Raw genomic sequence first — 25,078 nt, 5'->3', positions numbered from 1 at the left:
CTGCGGCTAACCGCAAGGTTAATTGGGGTCATTCTTGTGGTACCCCGTATTTTTGAAACCAGGAGCGGACAAAGAGCCCAGTGCTGGTTTTGCGGTCTGCGGCTAACCGCAAGGTTAATTGGGGTCATTCTTGTGGTACCCCGTATTTTTGAAACCAGGAGCGGACAAAGAGCCCAGTGCTGGTTGACTTAATAATGGGGAAACCCTATGCATTTTTTCCCCTTTATTTAAACAACCAGAACCGGTTGAAAGATCCTGAGGCTGGTTATGCTTAGGAGAGGGGACCCCACGCTATTTTTGGGGGATTTTTAACTATTTCTCTATTGTACACAATGAAGCCCTGCACGGATCTCACTGATTCAGCCGGACTTCACTGTGTTAAGTCCGGCAGTGGTTTACTGTTCTCTCCCGTAAAACACTGCCGGCAATGCAAATTACTTAGACATCGGTGAACTTGAATTTACAAAACACGGTAGTTTAGTAAATTACCGTGTTTTGTTTCAGAAAGTTGCATTCGTACACTGCCGATGTCAGCCGAGATTGATCTCGGCTGATATCGTCAAAAATACAAATCTTAGTAAATATACCCCTATGTCTCATGTGATGAGGAGCCTCCCAGGAACACTACAAACACTTCTCTGGCATGTATTGTAGTTTTTGATTGTCTCATTGTTGGCAATTTAAAAATAATTTTATGGACAATAATTTTGACCAGCGGAGAAAAGAACTGGTGAACTGTATTTTGTGACACAGTCATCAGGGCTAACAAATACAAGACGTAGTGGATTATTTGACTTACACATCTGTTGTTGCATATTCTGGTGCCCGCATGCGTGTTCCATCCTTCAGGCGCTGGCAGAACTCCTCATTAATCTGAACACCAGGATAAGGAGAGGCACCTGTATGGAAAGCATAAACTCATTACCCCATGAGGGGAGACTCTCTGTGCAGTACAGGCCACAATATAATGCAGCCGATATTGGGCAACTGGACCAAAATTGCAACCTTTGGCCCAACAACTTTAATGCCCAGTAACAATTAAATGAAATCGATAACATCTTTACTGAGGTATTTTAATTTTAGTGCTATCAAGCAATAGAGTTGCGCTGCATTTTAATGTATAAATAAACATATTTGGCAGAATGATGTAATCAAGACATATTACTTAATAATAGCACCACAGTTAATATAAAACAAGTCACACAACATATAACAAATAGAGTAATCGCATAAATATCAATATCTAAAATAAGGTCTTCTATAAATCACTGTTTACAAATAATGGGATCAGTAAATAGAATCTTGGTCTGTATACACAATATAAGATGTCTGTATACCTGCCACTGGTGAAGGACTAATCAAAGTCTGAAAGCGCTTACTGGTTATATATGCTCCAAAATGGTGTACATGCACATATCCCAATTTACCAGTATAATGTGTATGAAGATAATTCTTTAGTGGGCATCCCGGACCATTAAGGAGACTCCTAAGTCTTGGCTGGGTCTCTCGCAGTCTCCAAGTGTGTACGCTCTATACCAGCACCACCAAGGGAAACAGATAGTCCTGATGTGAACTCACAAACCAGTCCAACAGCACAATCTGTCATTTGCTGCTGTTGTACCATCACCGTGTGGTACACTGGACCCAGAGAACAGCCTGTTACCACTAGTTTGGATTTCTGCTGCAGGACTGGCTTCCCTACGCTCGGACCATTTGAGACTCCTAAGTCTTGGTTGGATCTCCAGGACTCCCTTGCGAGCAAGCCTCCTGCAAGCCCCTCACTACTGCCTGCTGCCTTCCACTTCCTCAGAGAAGTGGGTGGAGTTCACTCCTCTCAGATTCCATCAGATCCTTCTCCAGTAAATTAATGCTTGCATATGTGTGACCCTACAGCCATGCATGTCCAGTAGCTCTGCAGGGTCCAAACCCAGAACTAATGTGATTTCGTAAGCCATGCCTTTTTAAAAAAACTTTTTTAAATACATTGCCCCTTTAAATGATACTTATCTGGGCTAAAATGTGGGTCTTGATAAATATGCCCCTAAAAGAGGAGGTGCTTTTATTATTCTATGATGGCGCCTAAAGATTCTTTCCGGTTGCTACGTTTTTCAGATTCTTGTCCACAACTGAAGGAATCTATTCATCCATGACAGTGATAAATTGAGCTTTGTAGCATTTTTTTTTACTTTTTTTGCATAATAAAGTTTGGCATGCTAAGCCTCACCTGGGTATTTACTTTCACGCTGAAACCTGTTTAATAATTCAGTCCAAGGAATTATAATGGGAAAGTAAATGGGAAAAGCGGAACCAGACTTTTAGCATACTGTTAAATAGAGTCAGCCTTGCAAATATGCTCAAGCTTCATTAGGGAAAAAATGTAGTTGACATTAAACAGTCCCCATTGCTTCACTTACCCAGTGAGAAGATCTCCCACAGCAGCACCCCAAAGGACCAGACATCACTCTGAGTGGTGTAGACTTTATCAAATATACTCTCCGGTGCCATCCACTTCAGAGGCAGGCGTGCCTGTAGGGAATTGCCATAAATTAGCATGTATATGTAACCTGCCCTTAATGGAATATCAGAGTCTAATTCAAACATTACTCTAACTTTAAGGTTTTAAATACGATTTGTGTTGCAATGGATCCATCATACTCGCAGAAACCAATTTACTGTAAGTGCCTTTAAAACATAAGCAGGTCCAGATTAATAGTGGGGCACATTGAGCTCCAGGCCTCCACATAAAGAAAGGCCCATTGTCATGACAGTATGATGGTCATCAGCCATCAACTGTCCAACCGGTCACTCAGAACTACTTCTGTTTTCCTCATAAAATTATGCAATTTTTATACTTTTATGTATCTAGGGCAAAGTTGCCTCTGGTAGGGGGCAGTTAAATTGGCGCAGTGACGGAGGAGTGGTGGTGGGGGTGGGCTTGATGTAACATACAGGGTGGAGTGGGGGCATGACTCATCATTAGAGGCTGTACAGGGTGTGTGGTGAATGTGTCATTATGGCCACTCCCCCTTCTATACAGTGTAAAGATTACAGGGATTGTACAGTGGTGGGCGTGGCTACGAAGGTGCAATTCAGCTACAATCTCATCAGCCGCCCGGACCGTCCACTTCACTCTGTAAGTAGGTGGCTAGGTGATATGTCGGGGCTGCAACCGGGAGACTCAACTGGGTGAGCCGGGAGCACCGCCCGATTTTTGGGAGCCTCCTGGCCATTCCAGGATAGTAGGCAAGTATGATTTAGGGAGACATTTGGTACTGGCCACACCCACACAACACTGGTCACACCTCCTCTGCTTCCTACATTAGACCCTTGATCATTTTCAGTTCCAAACCCATGTGGCCCTTAGGCCGGCTCAGAACATATGCAGTATTTAGCCATCTTTAAATGCTGCTTTTTCTTGTTTGTAAACCCAACACTAACTCAGCACACCATAGAAATTGCTGTTCCAGATTTGTGATCTTTTTGGTGGATTGGAAGTTACCCCGATCCTGTACAATCAGGTCCAGACGAAGCTGCCTCCTTCTTTCACCTGATTGGATATGGGGGGTCATTCCGAGTTGTTCGCTCGTTGCCGATTTTCGCAATGGAGCGATTAAGGCAAAAAACGAGTTTTATGGTAAGAACTTACCTTTGTTAAAACTCTTTCTGCGAGGTACACTGGGCTTCACAAGGGGTGTAGAATGGGGTGTAGAATAGGATCTTGATCCGAAGCACCACCAGGCTCAAAGCTTTGATTGTTCCCTGAATGCACAGCGCCACCTCCTCTATAACCCCGCCTCCCAGCACAGGAGCTCAGTTTTTATTTAACCAGCCCAATGCAGTAGCAGGAAAAGAGACGACAACAGTTAGTAGCCACAGTCATACACCACACTCTCACGACAAGAGAAGTGTCAGCGGCTAATGCCATATCAACCCAAGTGCGTCAGGGTGGGCGCCTTGTGGAGCCCAGTGTACCTCGCAGAAAGAGTTTTAACAAAGGTAAGTTCTTACCATAAAACTCGTTTTCTGCTGCGGGGTACACTGGGCTCCACAAGGATTGGACAATGGGGATGTCCTAAAGCAGTTCCGTATGGGAGGGGACGCACTGTAGCGGGCACAAGAACCCGGCGTCCAAAGGAAGCATCCTGGGAAGCGGCAGTATCGAAGGCATATAACCTTATGAACGTGTTCCCGGAAGACCACGTAGCCGCCTTGCACAATTGTTCAAGGGTCGCACCACGTTGGGCCACCCAAGAAGGTCCAACAGACCGAGTAGACTGGGCCTTAATGTGAACAGGAGCAGAGAGACCAGCCTGTACATAAGCATGTGCAATCCCCATTCTAATCCATCTGGCCGGGGTCTGCTTGTGAGCAGGCCAGCCACGTTTGTGAAAACCAAACAAAACAAAGAGAGAATCAGATTTTCGGATAGAAGCAGTTCTCTTCACATATATACGGAGAGCCCATACCACATCCAAAGACCGCTCTTTGGGAGACAAATCAGGAGAGACAAAGGCCGGAACCACAATCTCCTGATTAAGGTGAAACGAAGAAACCACCTTAGGTAAATATCCGGGACAAGTCCTAAGAACCGCTCGATCACGGTGAAAAATCAGATATGGGGAACTACAAGACAAGGCACCCAGATCCGACACTCTTCTAGCAGAGGCAATAGCCAGCAAGAACACCACCTTAAGGGAAAGCCACTTAAGGTCAGCTGAACCGAGGGGTTCAAACGGAGGCTCTTGCAACGCCTCCAAAACCACCGACAAATCTAAAGGAGCCACAGGCGGGACATAGGGAGGTTGGATATACGCAACACACCCTGAGTGAAAGTATGAACATCAGGCAAAGTCGCAATTTTTCTCTGAAACCACACCGACAAGGCAGAAATATGAACCTTTAGGGAGGCCAGACGCAGGCCCAACTCTAGGCCTTGCTGCAGAAAAGCCAAAAGCTTGGCTGTACTAAACTTGGAAGCGTCATAATTGTTAGATGCACACCAAACAAAGTAGGAATGCCAAACCCTATGGTAAATCCGAGCAAAAGCCGGTTTCCGGGCCTGCAACATAGATTTAATGACCTCTTCAGAAAAACCCTTAGCCCTCAAGACGGAAGCTTCAAGAGCCACGCCGTCAAAGACAGCCAGGCTAGGTCCTGGTAGACACAGGGGCCCTGAACGAGGAGGTCTGGGCGTTGTGGAGGTAGAATTGGACGCTCTGACGATAGGCCCTGCAGGTCTGAGAACCAGTGCCGTCTGGGCCACGCTGGAGGGAGTGTTGCTCCAGCACCGCGCCCCAACCTCTTAGACTGGCATCTGTCGTCAACAGGACCCAGTTGGATATCCAGAAGGGACGACCCCTGCACAATTGTTGGTCCCGGAGCCACCAGTGTAGCGCAGACGGACCTCCGGAGTCAAAAAGATCATTTAAGATCTGATCCGGTGAGGCAGGCCGTCCCACTTGGCTAGAATCAGCCTCTGGAGGGGGCGAGAATGGAATTGAGCATACTCCACCATGTCGAATGCTGATACCATTAGGCCTAGCACCTGCATTGCCGAATGTATCGACACTTGCGGACGAGAAAGGAAGCAACGAATCCTGTCCTGAATCTTCAGGACTTTCTCCTGAGACAAGAACAACCTCTGGTTGTGAGTGGCCAACAACGCTCCCAGGTGCACCATGCTCTGAGCAGGGACCAGGGAGGATTTCTTCCAGTTGATGAGCCACCCGTGGGCTTGTAGAAACTGGACCGTAATATATAGATGACGCAGGAGAAGATCTGGGGAATTTGCCAGGATTAACAAGTCGTCCAGACACGGCAGTATACTGACCCCTTGATGGCGGAGTACCACCGTCATCACCACCATAACTTTGATGAAGACTCGCGGAGCCAATGTTAAACCAAAAAGTAACGCCCGAAACTAATAATGTAGGTTGCCAATAGCGAACCTCAGGTATTGTTGATGTGACACTGCTATAGGAATATGCAGGTAAGCATCCTGTAGCCCTGTAGGTTGCCAATAGCGAACCTCAGGTATTGTTGATGTGACACTGCTATAGGAATATGCAGGTAAGCATCCTGTATGTCCAGGGAGACCATGTAGTACCCAGGTTCCAAGGCCAGAACTATAGAGCGAAGGGTTTCCATATGGAACTTGGAAACTTTCACAAACCTGTTCAATGCCTTGAGGTTGAGAATGGGCCGGGAGGACCCATTCGGTTTCGGGACTAAAAACAGCGGAGAATAGTACCCCCGGCCCCTCTGAGCAAGAGGCACCTGTACGACAACTCCTGTATCTAGGAGGGTCTGTACCACCGAGTGTAGAGTGTTTGCCTTTGTCTGTTCCAAAGGGACGTCTGTCTGGCAAAATCGATGAGGGGGTCGGTATTTGAAGGCTATGGCGTAACCTCGAGTGACGACTTCCCGTACCCAGGCATCTGAAGTGGTCTTCAACCATTCCCGGGTATACCCTAGAAGCCGGCCCCTTACCCTGGGATCCCCCAGGGGGAGGCCCGCCCCGTCATGCGGCAGGCTTATCGGTCTTGGCAGCTGGCTGACGGGCAGCCCAGGCTCTTTTGGGCTTCGGCTTACCAGGTTTGGAAGTGCGGGCCTGCTTATGGTACTCCTGACCTTTTGCTTTACCTGAAGGACGAAAGGGGCGAAAAGACGTGCCTTTAGCCTTCGACACAGAAGGAGCGGTATTTGGCAGACAGGCAGTTTTGGCAGTAGCCAAGTCAGCCACAATCTTATTTAAGTCCTCCCCAAACAGAATATCTCCCTTGAAAGGGAGTACCTCCAGGGTTTTTCTAGAGTCCAGATCAACAGACCAGGATCTCAGCCACAATATCCGGCGAGCCAGGACTGACGTAGTAGAGGCCTTGGCTGCTAGGATACCGGCATCAGAAGCTGCCTCTTTAATATATCGAGAAGCTGTGACAATATATGACAAGCATTGTCTAGCATGGTCAGAAGAGATTTCAGCTTCTAACTCCGAGGCCCATGCTTCAATAGCCTCTGCAGTCCAAGTAGCTGCAATAGTGGGCCTTTGTGCAGCACCCGTGAGGGTGTAAATCGCTTTCAAACAACCCTCCACACGTTTATCCGTAGGCTCTTTTAGAGACGTGACGGTAGTGACAGGTAGAGCTGAGGAAACCACCATCCTAGCCACATATGAGTCCATTGGAGGAGGCGTTTCCCAATTTTTAGACAGCTCTGGCGCGAGGGGATAGCGAGCCAGCATCTTCTTTTGAGGCACAAACTTCGTACCCGGGTTTTCCCAGGGTTCCTGACGTATATCCACTAGGTGGTCAGAGTGAGGTAAAACTTGCATAACCACCTTCTGATGCTTGAACCTATCTGGTTTCTTAGGAGGGACGGATGGCTCGGGATCATCCGTAATCTGCAGAATTAATTTAATAGCCTCCAAAAGATCAGGAACATCCACATGTGAACTACCCTCCCCATCAGCCGTATCTGAGTCAGAACCTGAGGTGTCAGTATATGTGCCGTCTTCATCAGACGAGGTGTCAGTGACAGCAGTGGATTGTGAGGAGAGAAGCGCTCGCTTAGAGGACCTCTTGGACTTAGGCGAGTGTTGGTCAGACTTTTTAGTAGTCAAGGACTGGTTCAACTTCTTTTATTGAGCACATAAATCGTCCGCCCACGGCGGGTTAGCTGCAGGGACCACATACGGTTGTACCGGCATTAGGGGTCCCATAGGGGGAAGTAGTTTATGAACTAGCGTATGCAGAAGCGTGGAAAAAGCGGCCCACGGTGGGTCAGTATGTGCCTCCGTTGCCACAGTCCCACTGGGGGGCAAGGAGCCCCCAGAACCAGAGCCCACAGCTGCTATATTCTCCTCATATGGCCCTGTGGCGTCAGCAACACTGGCAGTGTGTTCAGCCCCAGAACCATTACCCTCAGAAGCAGACATGATATAACTTGCAGTATGAGGTTAACACAGTACAATTATCAGCAGCACTATACCTCTAAACCCAAACCCCTGCACAGTGTAGTCAGCACTAGCAGAGATAAAGGAGAGATATGGTGACTAAATCACAGAGAAAAATATGTAATACAGTATATCTTTGTGAAAATCCTATATTAGATAACACCTGACGCACCAAGCCCCCTCAGGTTATGGAATATAGGGATAGCAGGTTGAGTGAAAGACACGAAATGGACACCACTCAGCTATCAAATGCACACACATAAAGTCACAGTTTGTACAATGCAGAGGTTATTACTGACAATAATACTGCACTGGACTAGCTTACACAGCTATATAACAATAGATATAACAGTACACAGTAAGAACTGGATGTATATCACAGGGTAATTGTACTACAGGTTGAGTCTCCCTTATCCAAAATGCTTGGGACCAGAGGTATTTTGGATATGGGATTTTTCCCGCATTTTGGAATAATTAGATACCATAATGAGATATTATGGTGATGGGACCTTAATCTAAGCACAGAATGCATTTATGTTACATATACACCTTATACACACAGCCTGAAGGTAATTTTAGCCAATATTTTTTATAACTTTGTGCATTAAACAAAGTGTGTCTACATTCACACAATTCATTTATGTTTCATATACACCTTATACACACAGCCTGGAGGTCATTTAATACAGTATTTTTAATAACTTTGTGTATTAAACAAAGTTTGTGTACATTGAGCCATCAAAAAACAAAGGTTTCACTATCTCACTCTCACTCAAAAAAGTCCGTATTTCGGAATATTCCGTATTTCGGAATATTTGGATATGGGATACTCAACCTGTATAAAACCCTGACTAAGTGCACTCTTTAATAACTATCACTGTCTAAAAAGGCAGGTAAAATACTTAGGTGTCATGTAAAGGCACAGCGCTGACAACCAGGTGGCTTTACATAGGAGGATTTGCCCAAGCAGTCCCAGTAACAGTGAGCTGAGGGATAATGGTGCCGCAGACACTGACAGGGAGTGAGAAAAAGACAGATATGCAGTTCCAGGGCGGGAACACTTGCTAGTAATGGCGCCCTGGGGCTTCAGGTCTAAGCCTTATCCCCTCTGCTGGCAAAACCACCGGGTACTGTGGGCGATATAAGAATTGGTTTAGAGAGAAAACCTGACCTGCGCCCATGCCCTGGTGATCTAGTGGTATCGCCTGTACTGCCACAGTGTCCACCGCCAGCGCGCGCGGCCCGCCTCCCACTGACCGCGCCGGATCGTGATAAAGACCAGGTCCCGCAAGCGGGACCCACTTACCACCTCCCAAAGCGCGGCCACGCGATCCTGGAGAGCCCCAGCCGTGTGTGTCTAACGTGAAGAAAACCGGAGCCTCCGCTGTAGGTACCCGGCAACCAGGGCTCGGGAGTGTACAGTGCCGCTGGGGAGAGCTGGAGCTGCAGCAGTGAATGTCACAAGACAATTACCACCGCTGCTGCCCTTGAAGTCTTCACTTTTTACCTCATAAAAAGCTTTTCTTAGGGCTGCCTGGAGCAGCCCCTCTATTCAGTGCCTGCTTACTGCAGCACCAACTTACAAAACTGAGCTCCTGTGCTGGGAGGCGGGGTGATATAGGAGGCGGCGCTGTGCATTCTGGGAACAGTCAAAGCTTTGAGCCTGTTGGTGCCTCGGATCAAGATCCTATTCTACACCCCATTGTCCAATCCTTGTGGAGCCCAGTGTACCCCGCAGCAGAAATGCGCAATGTACGCAGTGCGCATGCGCTAAGTATTTTAGCACAAAACTTAGTAGATTTACTCACGTCCGAACTAAGAATTTTCATTGTTGAAGTGATTGACAGGAAGTGGGTGTTTCTGGGCGGAAACTGACCGTTTTCTAGGAGTGTGCGTAAAAATGCAGGCGTACCAGGATAAAACGCGGGAGTGTCTGGAGAAACGGGGGAGTGGCTGGCCGAACGCAGGGCATGTTTGTGACGTCAAACCAGGAACGAAACGGGCTGAGCTGATCGCAGTGTAGGAGTAAATCTCAAGCTACTCAGAAACGGCTAAGAATTATTTAATCGCAATTCTGTTACTCTTTTGTTCGCTATTCTGCTAAACTAAGATACACTCCCAGAGCGCGGCGGCCTAGCGTGTGCAATGCTGCTAAAAGCAGCTAGCGAACGAACAACTAGGAATGACCCCCATGGAGGTGATCTTAGATCCATCATAACTGCACACCAGGCTTCAGTAAATGAACTCCAATCACCAGCAATTCCAGGTGAATTGAGCCGAATAGCTTTGAAGATAACTGCGTACTGATCTCAAATTTTAATTTTGATGTAGTGCCAATTAGATTAAATAGAGCAGGGAATGGGTTTCATGTTACAATTTTGATTAATGACGATCACAGTTTTTTTGCTGCAAATACTGTTTGGTTTGTAATCCAAATCATATATACATCTGTAACGTATTCATTCTCTGTCCTGAAAGCTTTGCAAGAGTCTGTGCCTGTGGAGCCTGACACTGGACAGCTGTGTGCAGCTCTGAAATACAGAACTGATCTATTTCCACAATCAAGCAATTAAAGGTAATCACAGACCTGATTGCTTTAATCTTGGCATAGATATATTACTCCGTCTCCATCCCTCTTCCACTTCTACAGAATCAGCTAAAACTGCTGAGTTACTTTGTGATGTACTCAGTGATGAATGCAGTCCTGATTACCGCTAATGTGTATTAAGTTTCTTATTTCAACAATTAAAGCCGGTAAATATAATTAGAATCTATTAATTTTTAATGTGTTTCTCCAATGTTATGATTCCTTTAGTGACATCTAACCCCATTTCTAGGTGATTATAAATGAAAATAAAAGCATATACTGTGGTTGTCAGTCCTTGTTCTGCCCGGGGTGAACCTGAATTTGTATTTATCCAGCACAATAAATATATGGGCACTAACTAGAGATGAGCGCCTGAAATTTTTCGGGTTTTGTGTTTTGGTTTTGGGTTCGGTTCCGCGGCCGTGTTTTGGGTTCGAACGCGTTTTGGCAAAACCTCACCGAATTTTTTTTGTCGGATTCGGGTGTGTTTTGGATTCGGGTGTTTTTTTCAAAAAACACTAAAAAACAGCTTAAATCATAGAATTTGGGGGTCATTTTGATCCCAAAGTATTATTAACCTCAAAAACCATAATTTACACTCATTTTCAGTCTATTCTGAATACCTCACACCTCACAATATTATTTTTAGTCCTAAAATTTGCACCGAGGTCGCTGTGTGAGTAAGATAAGCGACCCTAGTGGCCGACACAAACACCGGGCCCATCTAGGAGTGGCACTGCAGTGTCACGCAGGATGTCCCTTCCAAAAAACCCTCCCCAAACAGCACATGACGCAAAGAAAAAAAGAGGCGCAATGAGGTAGCTGTGTGAGTAAGATTAGCGACCCTAGTGGCCGACACAAACACCGGGCCCATCTAGGAGTGGCACTGCAGTGTCACGCAGGATGTCCCTTCCAAAAAACCCTCCCCAAACAGCACATGACGCAAAGAAAAAAAGAGGCGCAATGAGGTAGCTGACTGTGTGAGTAAGATTAGCGACCCTAGTGGCCGACACAAACACCGGGCCCATCTAGGAGTGGCACTGCAGTGTCACGCAGGATGTCCCTTCCAAAAAACCCTCCCCAATCAGCACATGATGCAAAGAAAAAGAAAAGAAAAAAGAGGTGCAAGATGGAATTGTCCTTGGGCCCTCCCACCCACCCTTATGTTGTATAAACAAAACAGGACATGCACACTTTAACCAACCCATCATTTCAGTGACAGGGTCTGCCACACGACTGTGACTGATATGACGGGTTGGTTTGGACCCCCCCCAAAAAAGAAGCAATTAATCTCTCCTTGCACAAACTGGCTCTACAGAGGCAAGATGTCCATCTCATCTTCACCCTCCGATATATCACCGTGTACATCCCCCTCCTCACAGATTATCAATTCGTCCCCACTGGAATCCACCATCTCAGCTCCCTGTGTACTTTGTGGAGGCAATTGCTGCTGGTCAATGTCTCCGCGGAGGAATTGATTATAATTCATTTTAATGAACATCATCTTCTCCACATTTTCTGGATGTAACCTCGTACGCCGATTGCTGACAAGGTGAGCGGCGGCACTAAACACTCTTTCGGAGTACACACTTGTGGGAGGGCAACTTAGGTAGAATAAAGCCAGTTTGTGCAAGGGCCTCCAAATTGCCTCTTTTTCCTGCCAGTATAAGTACGGACTGTGTGACGTGCCTACTTGGATGCGGTCACTCATATAATCCTCCACCATTCTATCAATGTTGAGAGAATCATATGCAGTGACAGTAGACGACATGTCCGTAATCGTTGTCAGGTCCTTCAGTCCGGACCAGATGTCAGCATCAGCAGTCGCTCCAGACTGCCCTGCATCACCGCCAGCGGGTGGGCTCGGAATTCTGAGCCTTTTCCTCGCACCCCCAGTTGCGGGAGAATGTGAAGGAGGAGATGTTGACAGGTCGCGTTCCGCTTGACTTGACAATTTTGTCACCAGCAGGTCTTTCAACCCCAGCAGACCTGTGTCTGCCGGAAAGAGAGATCCAAGGTAGGCTTTAAATCTAGGATCGAGCACGGTGGCCAAAATGTAGTGCTCTGATTTCAACAGATTGACCACCCGTGAATCCTTGTTAAGCGAATTAAGGGCTGCATCCACAAGTCCCACATGCCTAGCGGAATCGCTCCCTTTTAGCTCCTTCTTCAATGCCTCCAGCTTCTTCTGCAAAAGCCTGATGAGGGGAATGACCTGACTCAGGCTGGCAGTGTCTGAACTGACTTCACGTGTGGCAAGTTCAAAGGGCATCAGAACCTTGCACAACGTTGAAATCATTCTCCACTGCACTTGAGACAGGTGCATTCCACCTACTATATCGTGCTCAATTGTATAGGCTTGAATGGCCTTTTGCTGCTCCTCCAACCTCTGAAGCATATAGAGGGTTGAATTCCACCTCGTTACCACTTCTTGCTTCAGATGATGGCAGGGCAGGTTCAGTAGTTTTTGGTGGTGCTCCAGTCTTCTGTACGTGGTGCCTGTACGCCGAAAGTGTCCCGCAATTTTTCTGGCCACCGACAGCATCTCTTGCACGCCCCTGTCGTTTTTTAAAAAATTCTGCACCACCAAATTCAAGGTATGTGCAAAACATGGGACGTGCTGGAATTTGCCCATATTTAATGCACACACAATATTGCTGGCGTTGTCCGATGCCACAAATCCACAGGAGAGTCCAATTGGGGTAAGCCATTCCGCGATGATCTTCCTCAGTTGCCGTAAGAGGTTTTCAGCTGTGTGCGTATTCTGGAAAGCGGTGATACAAAGCGTAGCCTGCCTAGGAAAGAGTTGGCGTTTGCGAGATGCTGCTACTGGTGCCGCCGCTGCTGTTCTTGCGGCGGGAGTCCATACATCTACCCAGTGGGCTGTCACAGTCATATAGTCCTGACCCTGCCCTGCTCCACTTGTCCACATGTCCGTGGTTAAGTGGACATTGGGTACAACTGCATTTTTTAGGACACTGGTGAGTCTTTTTCTGACGTCCGTGTACATTCTCGGTATCGCCTGCCTAGAGAAGTGGAACCTAGATGGTATTTGGTAACGGGGGCACACTGCCTCAATAAATTGTCTAGTTCCCTGTGAACTAACGGCGGATACCGGACGCACGTCTAACACCAACATAGTTGTCAAGGACTCAGTTATCCGCTTTGCAGTAGGATGACTGCTGTGATATTTCATCTTCCTCGCAAAGGACTGTTGAACAGTCAATTGCTTACTGGAAGTAGTACAAGTGGGCTTACGACTTCCCCTCTGGGATGACCATCGACTCCCAGCGGCAACAACAGCAGCGCCAGCAGCAGTAGGCGTTACACGCAAGGATGCATCGGAGGAATCCCAGGCAGGAGAGGACTCGTCAGAATTGCCAGTGACATGGCCTGCAGGACTATTGGCATTCCTGGGGAAGGAGGAAATTGACACTGAGGGAGTTGGTGGGGTGGTTTGCGTGAGCTTGGTTACAAGAGGAAGGGATTTACTGGTCAGTGGACTGCTTCCGCTGTCACCCAAAGTTTTTGAACTTGTCACTGACTTATTATGAATGCGCTGCAGGTGACGTATAAGGGAGGATGTTCCGAGGTGGTTAACGTCCTTACCCCTACTTATTACAGCTTGACAAAGGGAACACACGGCTTGACACCTGTTGTCCGCATTTCTGGTGAAATACCTCCACACCGAAGAGCTGATTTTTTTGGTATTTTCACCTGGCATGTCAACGGCCATATTCCTCCCACGGACAACAGGTGTCTCCCCGGGTGCCTGACTTAAACAAACCACCTCACCATCAGAATCCTCCTGGTCAATTTCCTCCCCAGCGCCAGCAACACCCATATCCTCCTCATCCTGGTGTACTTCAACACTGACATCTTCAATCTGACTATCAGGAACTGGACTGCGGGTGCTCCTTCCAGCACTTGCAGGGGGCGTGCAAATGGTGGAAGGCGCATGCTCTTCACGTCCAGTGTTGGGAAGGTCAGGCATCGCAACCGACACAATTGGACTCTCCTTGTGGATTTGGGATTTCAAAGAACGTACAGTTCTTTGCGGTGCTTTTGCCAGCTTGAGTCTTTTCAGTTTTCTAGCGAGAGGCTGAATTCTTCCATCCTCATGTGAAGCTGAACCACTAGCCATGAACATAGGCCAGGGCCTCAGCCGTTCCTTGCCACTCCGTGTGGTAAATGGCATATTGGCAAGTTTACGCTTCTCCTCCGACAATTTTATTTTAGGTTTTGGAGTCCTTTTTTTACTGATATTTGGTGTTTTGGTTTTGACATGCTCTGTACTATGCCATTGGGCATCGGCCTTGGCAGACGACGTTGCTGGCATTTCATCATCTCGGCCATGACTAGTGGCAGCAGCTTCAGCACGAGGTGGAAGTGGATCTTGATCTTTCCCTAATTTTGGAACCTCAACATTTTTGTTCTCCATATTTTAATAGGCACAACTAAAAGGCACCTCAGGTAAACAATGGAGATGGATGGATTGGATACTAGTATACAATTATGGACGGGCTGCCGAGTGCCGACACAGAGGTAGCCACAGCCGTGAACTACCGCACTGTACTGTGTCTGCTGCTAATATATAAACTGGTTGATAAAGAGATAGTATACTCGTAACTAGTATGTATGTATAAAGAAAGAAAAAAAAACCACGGTTAGGTGGTATATACAATTATGGACGGGCTGCCGAGTGCCGACACAGAGGTAGCCACAGCCGTGAACTACCGCACTGTACTGTGTCTGCTGCTAATATATAGACTGGTTGATAAAGAGATAGTATACTCGTAACTAGTATGTATGTATAAAGAAAGAAAAAAAAACCACGGTTAGGTGGTATATACAATTATGGACGGGCTGCCGAGTGCCGACACAGAGGTAGCCACAGCCGTGAACTACCGCACTGTACTGTGTCTGCTGCTAATATATAGACTGGTTGATAAAGAGATAGTATACTCGTAACTAGTATGTATGTATAAAGAAAGAAAAAAAAACCACGGTTAGGTGGTATATACAATTATGGACGGGCTGCCGAGTGCCGACACAGAGGTAGCCACAGCCGTGAACTACCGCACTGTACTGTGTCTGCTGCTAATATATAGACTGGTTGATAAAGAGATAGTATACTCGTAACTAGTATGTATGTATAAAGAAAGAAAAAAAACCACGGTTAGGTGGTATATACAATTATGGACGGGCTGCCGAGTGCCGACACAGAGGTAGCCACAGCCGTGAACTACCGCACTGTACTGTGTCTGCTGCTAATATATAGACTGGTTGATAAAGAGATAGTATACTCGTAACTAGTATGTATGTATAAAGAAAGAAAAAAAAACCACGGTTAGGTGGTATATACAATTATGGACGGGCTGCCGAGTGCCGACACAGAGGTAGCCACAGCCGTGAACTACCGCACTGTACTGTGTCTGCTGCTAATATATAGACTGGTTGATAAAGAGATAGTATACTCGTAACTAGTATGTATGTATAAAGAAAGAAAAAAAAACCACGGTTAGGTGGTATATACAATTATGGACGGGCTGCCGAGTGCCGACACAGAGGTAGCCACAGCCGTGAACTACCGCACTGTACTGTGTCTGCTGCTAATATATAGACTGGTTGATAAAGAGATAGTATACTCGTAACTAGTATGTATGTATAAAGAAAGAAAAAAAAACCACGGTTAGGTGGTATATACAATTATGGACGGGCTGCCGAGTGCCGACACAGAGGTAGCCACAGCCGTGAACTACCGCACTGTACTGTGTCTGCTGCTAATATATAGACTGGTTGATAAAGAGATAGTATACTCGTAACTAGTATGTATGTATAAAGAAAGAAAAAAAAACCACGGTTAGGTGGTATATACAATTATGGACGGGCTGCCGAGTGCCGACACAGAGGTAGCCACAGCCGTGAACTACCGCACTGTACTGTGTCTGCTGCTAATATAGACTGGTTGATAAAGAGATAGTATACTACTAATATTATATATACTGGTGGTCAGGTCACTGGTCACTAGTCACACTGGCAGTGGCACTCCTGCAGCAAAAGTGTGCACTGTTTTAATATAATATTATGTACTCCTGGCTCCTGCTATAACCTATAACTGGCACTGCAGTAGTGCTCCCCAGTCTCCCCCACAATTATAAGCTGTGTGAGCTGAGCAGTCAGACAGATATATAATATATATTATATAGATGATGCAGCACACTGGCCTGAGCCTGAGCAGTGCACACAGATATGGTATGTGACTGACTGAGTCACTGTGTGTATCGCTTTTTTCAGGCAGAGAACGGATATATTAAATAAACTGCACTGTGTGTCTGGTGGTCACTCACTATATAATATATTATGTACTCCTGGCTCCTGCTATAACCTATAACTGGCACTGCAGTAGTGCTCCCCAGTCTCCCCCACAATTATAAGCTGTGTGAGCTGAGCAGTCAGACAGATATATATAATATTATATATAGATAATAGATGATGCAGCACACTGGCCTGAGCCTGAGCAGTGCACACAGATATGGTATGTGACTGAGTCACTGTGTGCTGTGTATCGCTTTTTTCAGGCAGAGAACGGATTATAAATAAAACTGGTGGTCACTATCAGCAAAACTCTGCACTGTACTGAGTACTCCTAATGCTCCCCAAAATTAGTAAATCAAGTGTCTCTCTAATCTATTCTAAACGGAGAGGACGCCAGCCACGTCCTCTCCCTATCAATCTCAATGCACGTGTGAAAATGGCGGCGACGCGCGGCTCCTTATATAGAATCCGAGTCTCGCGATAGAATCCGAGCCTCGCGAGAATCCGACAGCGTCATGATGACGTTCGGGCGCGCTCGGGTTAACCGAGCAAGGCGGGAAGATCCGAGTCGCTCGGACCCGTGAAAAAAAACATGAAGTTCTGGCGGGTTCGGATTCAGAGAAACCGAACCCGCTCATCTCTAGCACTAACATCTTATTTTGTCCATGTGTTCTCATTTCTAGTCTTATGCCACCCGCAAAAAACCCTTTTCCACTGCCGCTAAAACCCAGGTTATTGCTGTGATAACCCAGGTCACGGCTCAGTGGAAAAGGGTTAATCTGGGTCCAATGAATCCAAGCAGGCTGGCTTGCAGGGTTAGTCCCGGGAAGGACCTGAGTTAAGGGGCAGTGTAAACCGGTAAGGTGGATCATCTGACCTGACTCCCAATTACAGCATGGGGAGATCCAGAGCCGGCCATAGGCAAATTAGGAAATTGCTTAGGGCATTTGATATGCCTAGGGGCATCAGCAGCTTCTGCTGATTAAAATGATAAGCAGCATGCCTATATTCTGTATGTAGCATTTCATATGCAGATACAGTCACAGTCTCACACAGTATATAGGCATGCTGCATATCAGTTTAATCAGCAGAAGCTGCTTGTGCATCCTAGCCACATAGCAATCCAAATAAGATACATTTTCATTAAAAAAAGGTGCCCGACGTTAGCATTGATGCAAGATTTGTGAGGACACATCTGTATCCAAGCAGAGGCAGAGGTCACAGTGTTAGTGGAAGTGTGAGTGCTGTGTGCATGTGAGTGGGTTGGTTGTGCAGTAGTGTTCGGAATATGTGTAAGGAGCATTATGTGTGTCATGTAAAAATGCATTAATAATGTGCAACATGTGTAAAGGACCACTATGTGTGTCATTATGTGTATAAGGGCATTAATAATATGCGGCATATGTGTAACAGGGTACTACTGTATGTGTGTCATTATGTTTATAGGGGCACTAATAATGTGCAGAAAATGTGTAGGGGGCACTATGTGTGTCATTATGTGTATAAGGGCATTAATAATGTGCGGCATATGTGTAAGGGACATTATGTGTAAAAGGGCATTAATAAAGGTTGTCATAATGTGTAAGGTGCATTATGTTTATAAGGACATTAATGTGTCTCATATGTGTAAGGGGCATTACTGTGTGGAATTGTGTATAAATGCATTACTAATGTGGGCATTATGTGTATAAGGGCCCTCATTCCGAGTTGTTCGCTCGGTATTTTTCATCGCATCGCAGTGAGAATTCTCTTAGTGCGCATGCGTAATGTTCGCACTGCGCATGCGTCAAGTAACTTTACTAAGAAGAAAGTAATTTTACTCACGGCTTTTTCGTCGCTCCGGAGAACGCATTGTGATTGACAGGAAATGGGTGTTACTGGGCGGATGTACGGCGTTTTAGGGGCGTGTGGCAGGAAACGCTACCGTTTCCGGAAAAAACGCAGGCGTGTCTGGAGAAACGGTGGGAGTGCTTGGGCGAACGCTGGGTGTGTTTATGACGTCAGCCGGGACCGAAAAGCACTGAATTGATCGCACAGGCAGAGTAAGTCTGGAGTTACTCAGAAACTGCTAACTCGGTTTTGATCGCAATATTGCGAATACATCGGTCGCACATTTAAGATGTTTAGATTCACTCCCAGTAGGCGGCGGCTTAGCGTGTGTAACTCTGCTATAATCGCCTTGCGAGCGAACAACTCGGAATGAGGGCCAAGGTGATCTACTATGTGGTGTTGCATATAGAAAGGGCACTACTGTGTCGTCTAATGTGAATAAGGAGCAATTCAGTGTGATGTAATGTGAATAAGGGGCTCTACTGTGAGGAGTAACGTTTATAAGGTAAAGTGATACTACTGTGGGATATAATATGAATTATGGACACTATCGCAAGATAAAATGTGAATAAAGTTGCAGTACTGTGTGGCGTAATTGGAATTGGGGTTACTTTTGTGTGGCCATGCCCCTTCCCAGCGAGAAGATTACCCTTTTTGGGCTGTGCGTCAAAAATGTGCGAACTGTTCCTATTTAAAATATAGGGAATACAAGGATTGCTATGGGTGAGGGGTGATGGTGCTGGGAAAGAGGTGCAAGGTCAGAGGCAGAACCAGCGGTGGTGCTAAGACGGCACCAGCCAAAATCTTGCCTAGGGCATCATATTGGTTAGGGCCGGCTCTGGGGAGATCCACGGGATTCCTGCAGTGATAACACTGGCTGTGCCAGTGACATCAGGGGGCGGAGCCAGAGTCTTTACTGCTGCTGAGACTCCCGGTGCTATTGCACAGGTCTGAGCCACAGTGGATTTGTGCTCCAAATCTCGGGTCAGACCTGGGATTTAGGTGGAAAAAGGTTAAACATGTGTGTGGCTGGATGACCCATCGGCCACATGGTTAATGGTGGCCACTGCACGTAAGGGGTTAACCCTTAAGCGCCTGGCACCATTTTGAGGACAATAGGCGCTTGGCGCCACTGTTAAATGTACTTACGGCGCCAGGTGCGGACTGTTTAAAAATATGTTTAGTGATGTGTTTTAACATGTCATACGTAGTGCTCTGTGCACAATTGTAGGATTGCATGTTTAAATGTATTCATATTTAAGATGTGGTCACATATATTTTAAAGGGAAAAATGCACTTACTATATAGGACTGAATAAGACTCCCCTACCTTCTGTGACTAGGAAATGGGATGCTAATTGCCCTCTCCTAGCAGATCGGGTGAATGACAAAACCTTTTTGATATTGGACAGTGCCTGACAGGTAAATGCTGGGAGTGTGAATATGTAAAGTGGTATGGGTTTGGAACCTGTATTTATTAGAGATGAGCGGGTTCGGTTTTACTCGGATTTACTCGGGTATTTTGGGTTTTGCTTATTGGCTATCCAAAACGCGTGACATCCGTGATCCAATAAGATGCCGTTTCGAGCTCTGAGTAAATCCAAGTAAAACCAAACCCGCACATCATTTATTTATGTAGCTGGTTTGATTGATATACGAATCCTGAATGGTATATGCAGGAAGGATGAGGAACATCTGTTTGAGAAATCAACCATATTTTGAAGCTATGTGATAAATGTATCAAAAGTGAAGTGTAAACTACCAGTTGGTAAGGAATGAAGTTTAAATGACACAAAACTGTGTGTGACAGGAAGGAGGAAATTGCTTCATGCACTTATATCCTTTTAAAATGTAATTTATTTTTATATATTTTATAAGATATCTTGATTGGATGAAAAGGACTCAGGGGGGAACTGCCCCCTGAGATGCATTGTGGTTTTATTGTATAAAAACAGGAGACCTGTGAGCTTCAGAGTTGTATTATACCATTTTCATTCTGCTGTAAACCTCTTCCTGTATTGCTGAAGTTCTTTTCAGAACTATTTTTGGGCAAATAAATAACTTCTGCCTCAAGAGGACCACTTCATCTTGTGACCTGCAGGATAGGCAAAACCTAGCTCCATTTTCCGGCTGTCCAGGGTGCACCCAGCGTCTCCAAGCTCCGCCTCCAGCCAGCTACCGGGTAGAGGCCTAGTTAAGCGACTAGTGGGGATTCATCAACACCACACAGGTGTGGTAAGACAGCGTGTCGACGCATACAGAGCAGAACCGTGGTTCCAGATGCCATTGCAGAGTAGGAGTCTGGTGGTGGCAGCATAGTACCCGCCCACTGTGCAGTGGGTGGAGTCAGTAACAGGCGGTTACTGACGGTAAGCGGGAATCCCCTAATTGGCCAGGTCCCGTGTGACCTTGTGACCTAAAACTCCATTCTGTGACTGGGGATGGGACGCGAAGCAGTGAGGGTTCTTGTACGGGACCGTCTGGTCACATCAAGGCATTTTATTTGTTAGAGCATTATACAAGCAATCTTTCTACCGGAACGATTTGAACATGTACAGATCAGTCTAGGAGAGAGATAAAGTAGAGAGAGATAGAATACTGTTCCAACCAATTAGCTTATAACATGCACTTTACAGATTGTGCTAGACCACAGGTTCTCAAACTCGGTCCTCAGGACTCCACACGGTGCATGTTTTGCAGGTCTCCTCACAGAATCACAAGTGACTAGCTCCACCTGTGGACCTTTTAAAATGTGTCAGTGAGTAATTAATACACCTGTGCACCTGCAAAACATGCACTGTGTGGGGTCCCGAGGACCGAGTTTGAGAACCAGGGCCGTAACTACGTGTGTGCCAAGTGGGCTTGGCACACAGCGCAGTTGCCCTGAGGGCGCACGGCCAGCGGCATGTAATGAGTCAAATTGACTCATTACATGCCGCCTCTGCTGTGTGCGCCGCGCTGTGGAGGGAGAAGAGGACCAGCGCCGGGCAGCGGAGAAGGAGGAGGAGGGAGGGGGAGCAGGGAGCCGCAGCAGCGCTATGTCATTGGTAGTAAGCGCCGCTGCAGCATCCCCCTCTCCTTCTGTATTGGCTGCCCGGCGGTGCTGTGGATGCTGGGATGCGGTTCCTCCATCCCAGCATCCACAGCAGCGCCGGGCAGCCAATACGGAAGGAGAGGGGGATGCTGCAGCGGCGCTTACTACCAATGACATAGCGCTGCTGCGGCTCCCCCTCCCTCCTTCTCCCCTCACTGCCTGCACCGAGGGAGCTGCACGAGGAGCCTGACTGCCAGCAGGGAGATGGTAAGTATATCTCTCTTTCTCTCTCTCTCTCTCTCTCTCAGGGGGTCACCGTCTGCCGCAATGTGTAAAAAGGGGGATGGCTGCCGCAATGTGTAAAAAGGGGGATGGCTGCCGCAATGTGTAAAAAGGGGGACTGGCTGCCGCAATGTGTAAAAAGGGGGCCTGGCTGCCACAATGTGTAAAAAGGGGGCCTGGCTGCCGCAATGTGTAAAAAGGGGGCCTGGCTGCCGCAATGTGTAAAAAGGGGGCCTGGCTGCCGCAATGTGTAAAAAGGGGGCCTGGCTGCCGCAATGTGTAAAAAGGGGGACTGGCTGCCGCAATGTGTAAAAAGGGGGACTGGCTGCCGCAATGTGTAAAGAGGGGGCCTGGCTGCCGCAATGTGTAAAAAGGGGGCCTGGCTGCCGCAATGTGTAAAGAGGGGGCCTGGCTGCCGCAATGTGTAAAAAGGGGGACTGGCTGCCGCAATGTGTAAAAAGGGGGACTGGCTGCCGCAATGTGTAAAAAGGGGGACTGTCTGCTGTAATGTGTAAAAAGGGTGATGCTGTCTGCTGTAATGTGTAAAAAGGGGGACGCTGTCTGCTGTAATGTATAAAAGGGGCTCTACCTGGTGTAGTGGCGCTACTGTGCAGCGTAATTTGAATAATGTAGACTACTGTGCACCGTAGTATGAATTGCTATTATTTTGTGGCCACGCCCCTTCCCGGTGAAGCCACGCCCCTATAAATTTTTAACGCGCCCACGGCGCGCACTGCCCCTATCTTACATGGGGGGGGGGCGCCACTGTCGTTTCTTGCACACAGCGCTAAAATGCCTAGTTACGGCACGCTGACTGCTTCTGCTTGTACCACAATTGTACTGGCGCGGCTTTTTTTTTAAATCTATTGATTTGAAGTTTAGCTGTAATGTGCATCTGCTCCCAACTCCCCCCCCCCCCCTTTTGGAAAGGTGCAAAATAGCAGCGCAATATATTCTTATTTGCACATGTGGTCTAGGCCCTATTGTGTATGGCCACTCTCATCTACAGACCTCCAATGTGACCTCCTCCAATTGGGGTGTCTGCACGTTTTAATATTAATATTTGCATCTGGATTTTATTTTGTTCCAAGGAATGGCCATTTGTTTTCCATAATGCACTGTACAGTATATTACTCTGTTTCTGTTTTTTAGTTACATTTCTCACTCTCTATTCTTAGGGATATTATGTAACGATCCATTGCATCTGCCGTACATAGTAAACGATTGTTACATGCTGCATTTAACTACTCCGGCGTCGGCTGTGGAATTGTCCCATTGTATGTGCAGCACCTTCAATGGGATGATTCAATAAATGACAGTCGGAAATGACAATACGATGTCTGCGATATATCATTATGATGTATCGTGCAATACCTATAGTGTGTACCCGGCTATATTCTCTCTGCTTTATGAGTTAATAATTATTGAAAAGCAGTATAAAGATGAAATGTTAAATTAACGGCAAGTTTGGTTAATGTGTGATGTATAATGTGGATTACGGTGCACGAAGGAAGCTGGCAATGGTCAAGTTGAAGAGTCTCTATCTATGCAAGCTCAGGTACAGCCCGGGTCACTGTACACAGGATGAAAGCTTGTGATTCAAACATTCACATCGCAGACCGGATCTGGGATTTTGCCGGGGCTTCTCCTGAGCTGGCACTTGGAGATGACATTATCGCCAAGCGCTGGTGAGCCCCCTCTCCATAGGGTTTGAACAGGACCTGGGTCATATGACCAGTGTTACCTGTCAAACTGCTTCTTCCAGGGCCAACCAGAGTAGGTACCCGGGTTTAAATGGCGGGTCACTCTACTCAGGTATTTTTCAGGGGACCCTTTCCCACCGAACTGCCACCCAGGTTGACCTGGCAATAGCCTTGGTCAAAAGCTTGGTGTGAAAGGGGTATAAAGGTGTCTACAAAAGACTGTTTAGCCCCAATTAGATTTCAGCTTGAGCTTATGTTGAAAATAAGAAAATACAGTGAGTACGCAAAAAGAATAATTGATACATATGGAGACTTCCATGGCCACTTCGTGCCCACATCTCAGGTTTTTAATTCACACCAAATTCCTAAAAAACTGGTATAAGTTGTTCTTAAGGGATCTGGTCAGGATGCCGGAAGTCGGAATACCAATGCCGGAATTCCGACACTGGTCACAAGACCGATGTCAGAAACCTGACATTGATCACAATGAATCCCTAACGTAAGTATGTCGGGGAGGGTTAGGTTAGGTTTAGGCACTAAGAAGGGGGGGGGGGGGTTAGGCACTAAGAAGGGTGGGGGGGGTTAGGTTTAGGCACCAAGTGGGGATGGTTAGGGTTAGGCTGTGGGAAAGAAGGGTTGGGGGGAGAGGGGGAGGGTTACACTAGTTACCTACCAGGTGTCAGGATTCTGTGCATCAGGATGCTGCTGTCGGTATTCTGACTGTCGGCATCTCAAGCGCCTGGATCCCGATACCATCCATTCTTAATAATTTTTTTTTGTCACAGTTATAAAATGTTATACATATAAAGTGGTTAATACGTACAGTAACACCGGCACATCATCTTTTTATTTTCCCCGTCAATCCAGACCACATAATTTCTACTCTATTTGCATATATTTTAACTTTAAAGTGATTAAACGGCTATTTTTTTTATTACCAGATATGACTTTTAGCTAAAGTAACTTTCTAGGTCAGTTTTACTTCCATGTTTCTTCTTGGTAAGGTTTGTACAATAGCCACCAATCACATTGTCACCACAGCCAAACAGCTCTTTACAGGCAGCCACAGCTGTCCACTAATACCCCTTTCACACCGCACAAATAACCCGGTATCGACCCGGCATATTGCCGAGTCGACACAGGTCGGCGTGCGGTGTGAAAGGGGCATTTCCGAAATCGCGGGTCGCCTGACCCGGCAATTCAACCTGGGTATAAAGCAGTGTTATACCCGGGTTGAATACCAGGTCAGTGGCTGCGTAAACGGGCTCCCGGGTCGATGCGACCTGGGACCCATTTACTAGATAGGGAGAGGCGGCGCGGAGATGAGCTCATCTCCCAGCGCCACCTCCGCCCCTGCCGCCGGCTCCTCCCCCA

The 25,078-nt window shown here is 46.8% G+C and overlaps 1 protein-coding gene across 3 annotated transcripts in view; it reads right to left on the bottom strand.

Annotated features, from left to right (window-relative positions):
* FLT4 (fms related receptor tyrosine kinase 4) overlaps positions 1–25,078 on the bottom strand; it is a 312,191-nt gene that overhangs the window by 36,154 nt on the left and 250,959 nt on the right. For all 3 annotated transcript variants that reach the window (XM_063928527.1, XM_063928526.1, XM_063928528.1), the window contains 2 exons: positions 2,415–2,526; positions 800–899 (listed from right to left, as the gene is read on the bottom strand). In XM_063928527.1, the coding sequence (XP_063784597.1) occupies positions 800–899; positions 2,415–2,526 (212 nt within the window). The remainder of the gene's footprint in view (positions 1–799; positions 900–2,414; positions 2,527–25,078) is intronic.

The sequence above is a fragment of the Pseudophryne corroboree genome, chromosome 6, assembly GCF_028390025.1.
Source record: "Pseudophryne corroboree isolate aPseCor3 chromosome 6, aPseCor3.hap2, whole genome shotgun sequence".
Taxonomy (NCBI): Eukaryota; Metazoa; Chordata; class Amphibia; order Anura; family Myobatrachidae; genus Pseudophryne; species Pseudophryne corroboree.
Note: the sequence above shows the minus strand (reverse complement) of the source record. Positions and strands in the feature narration are given on the sequence as shown.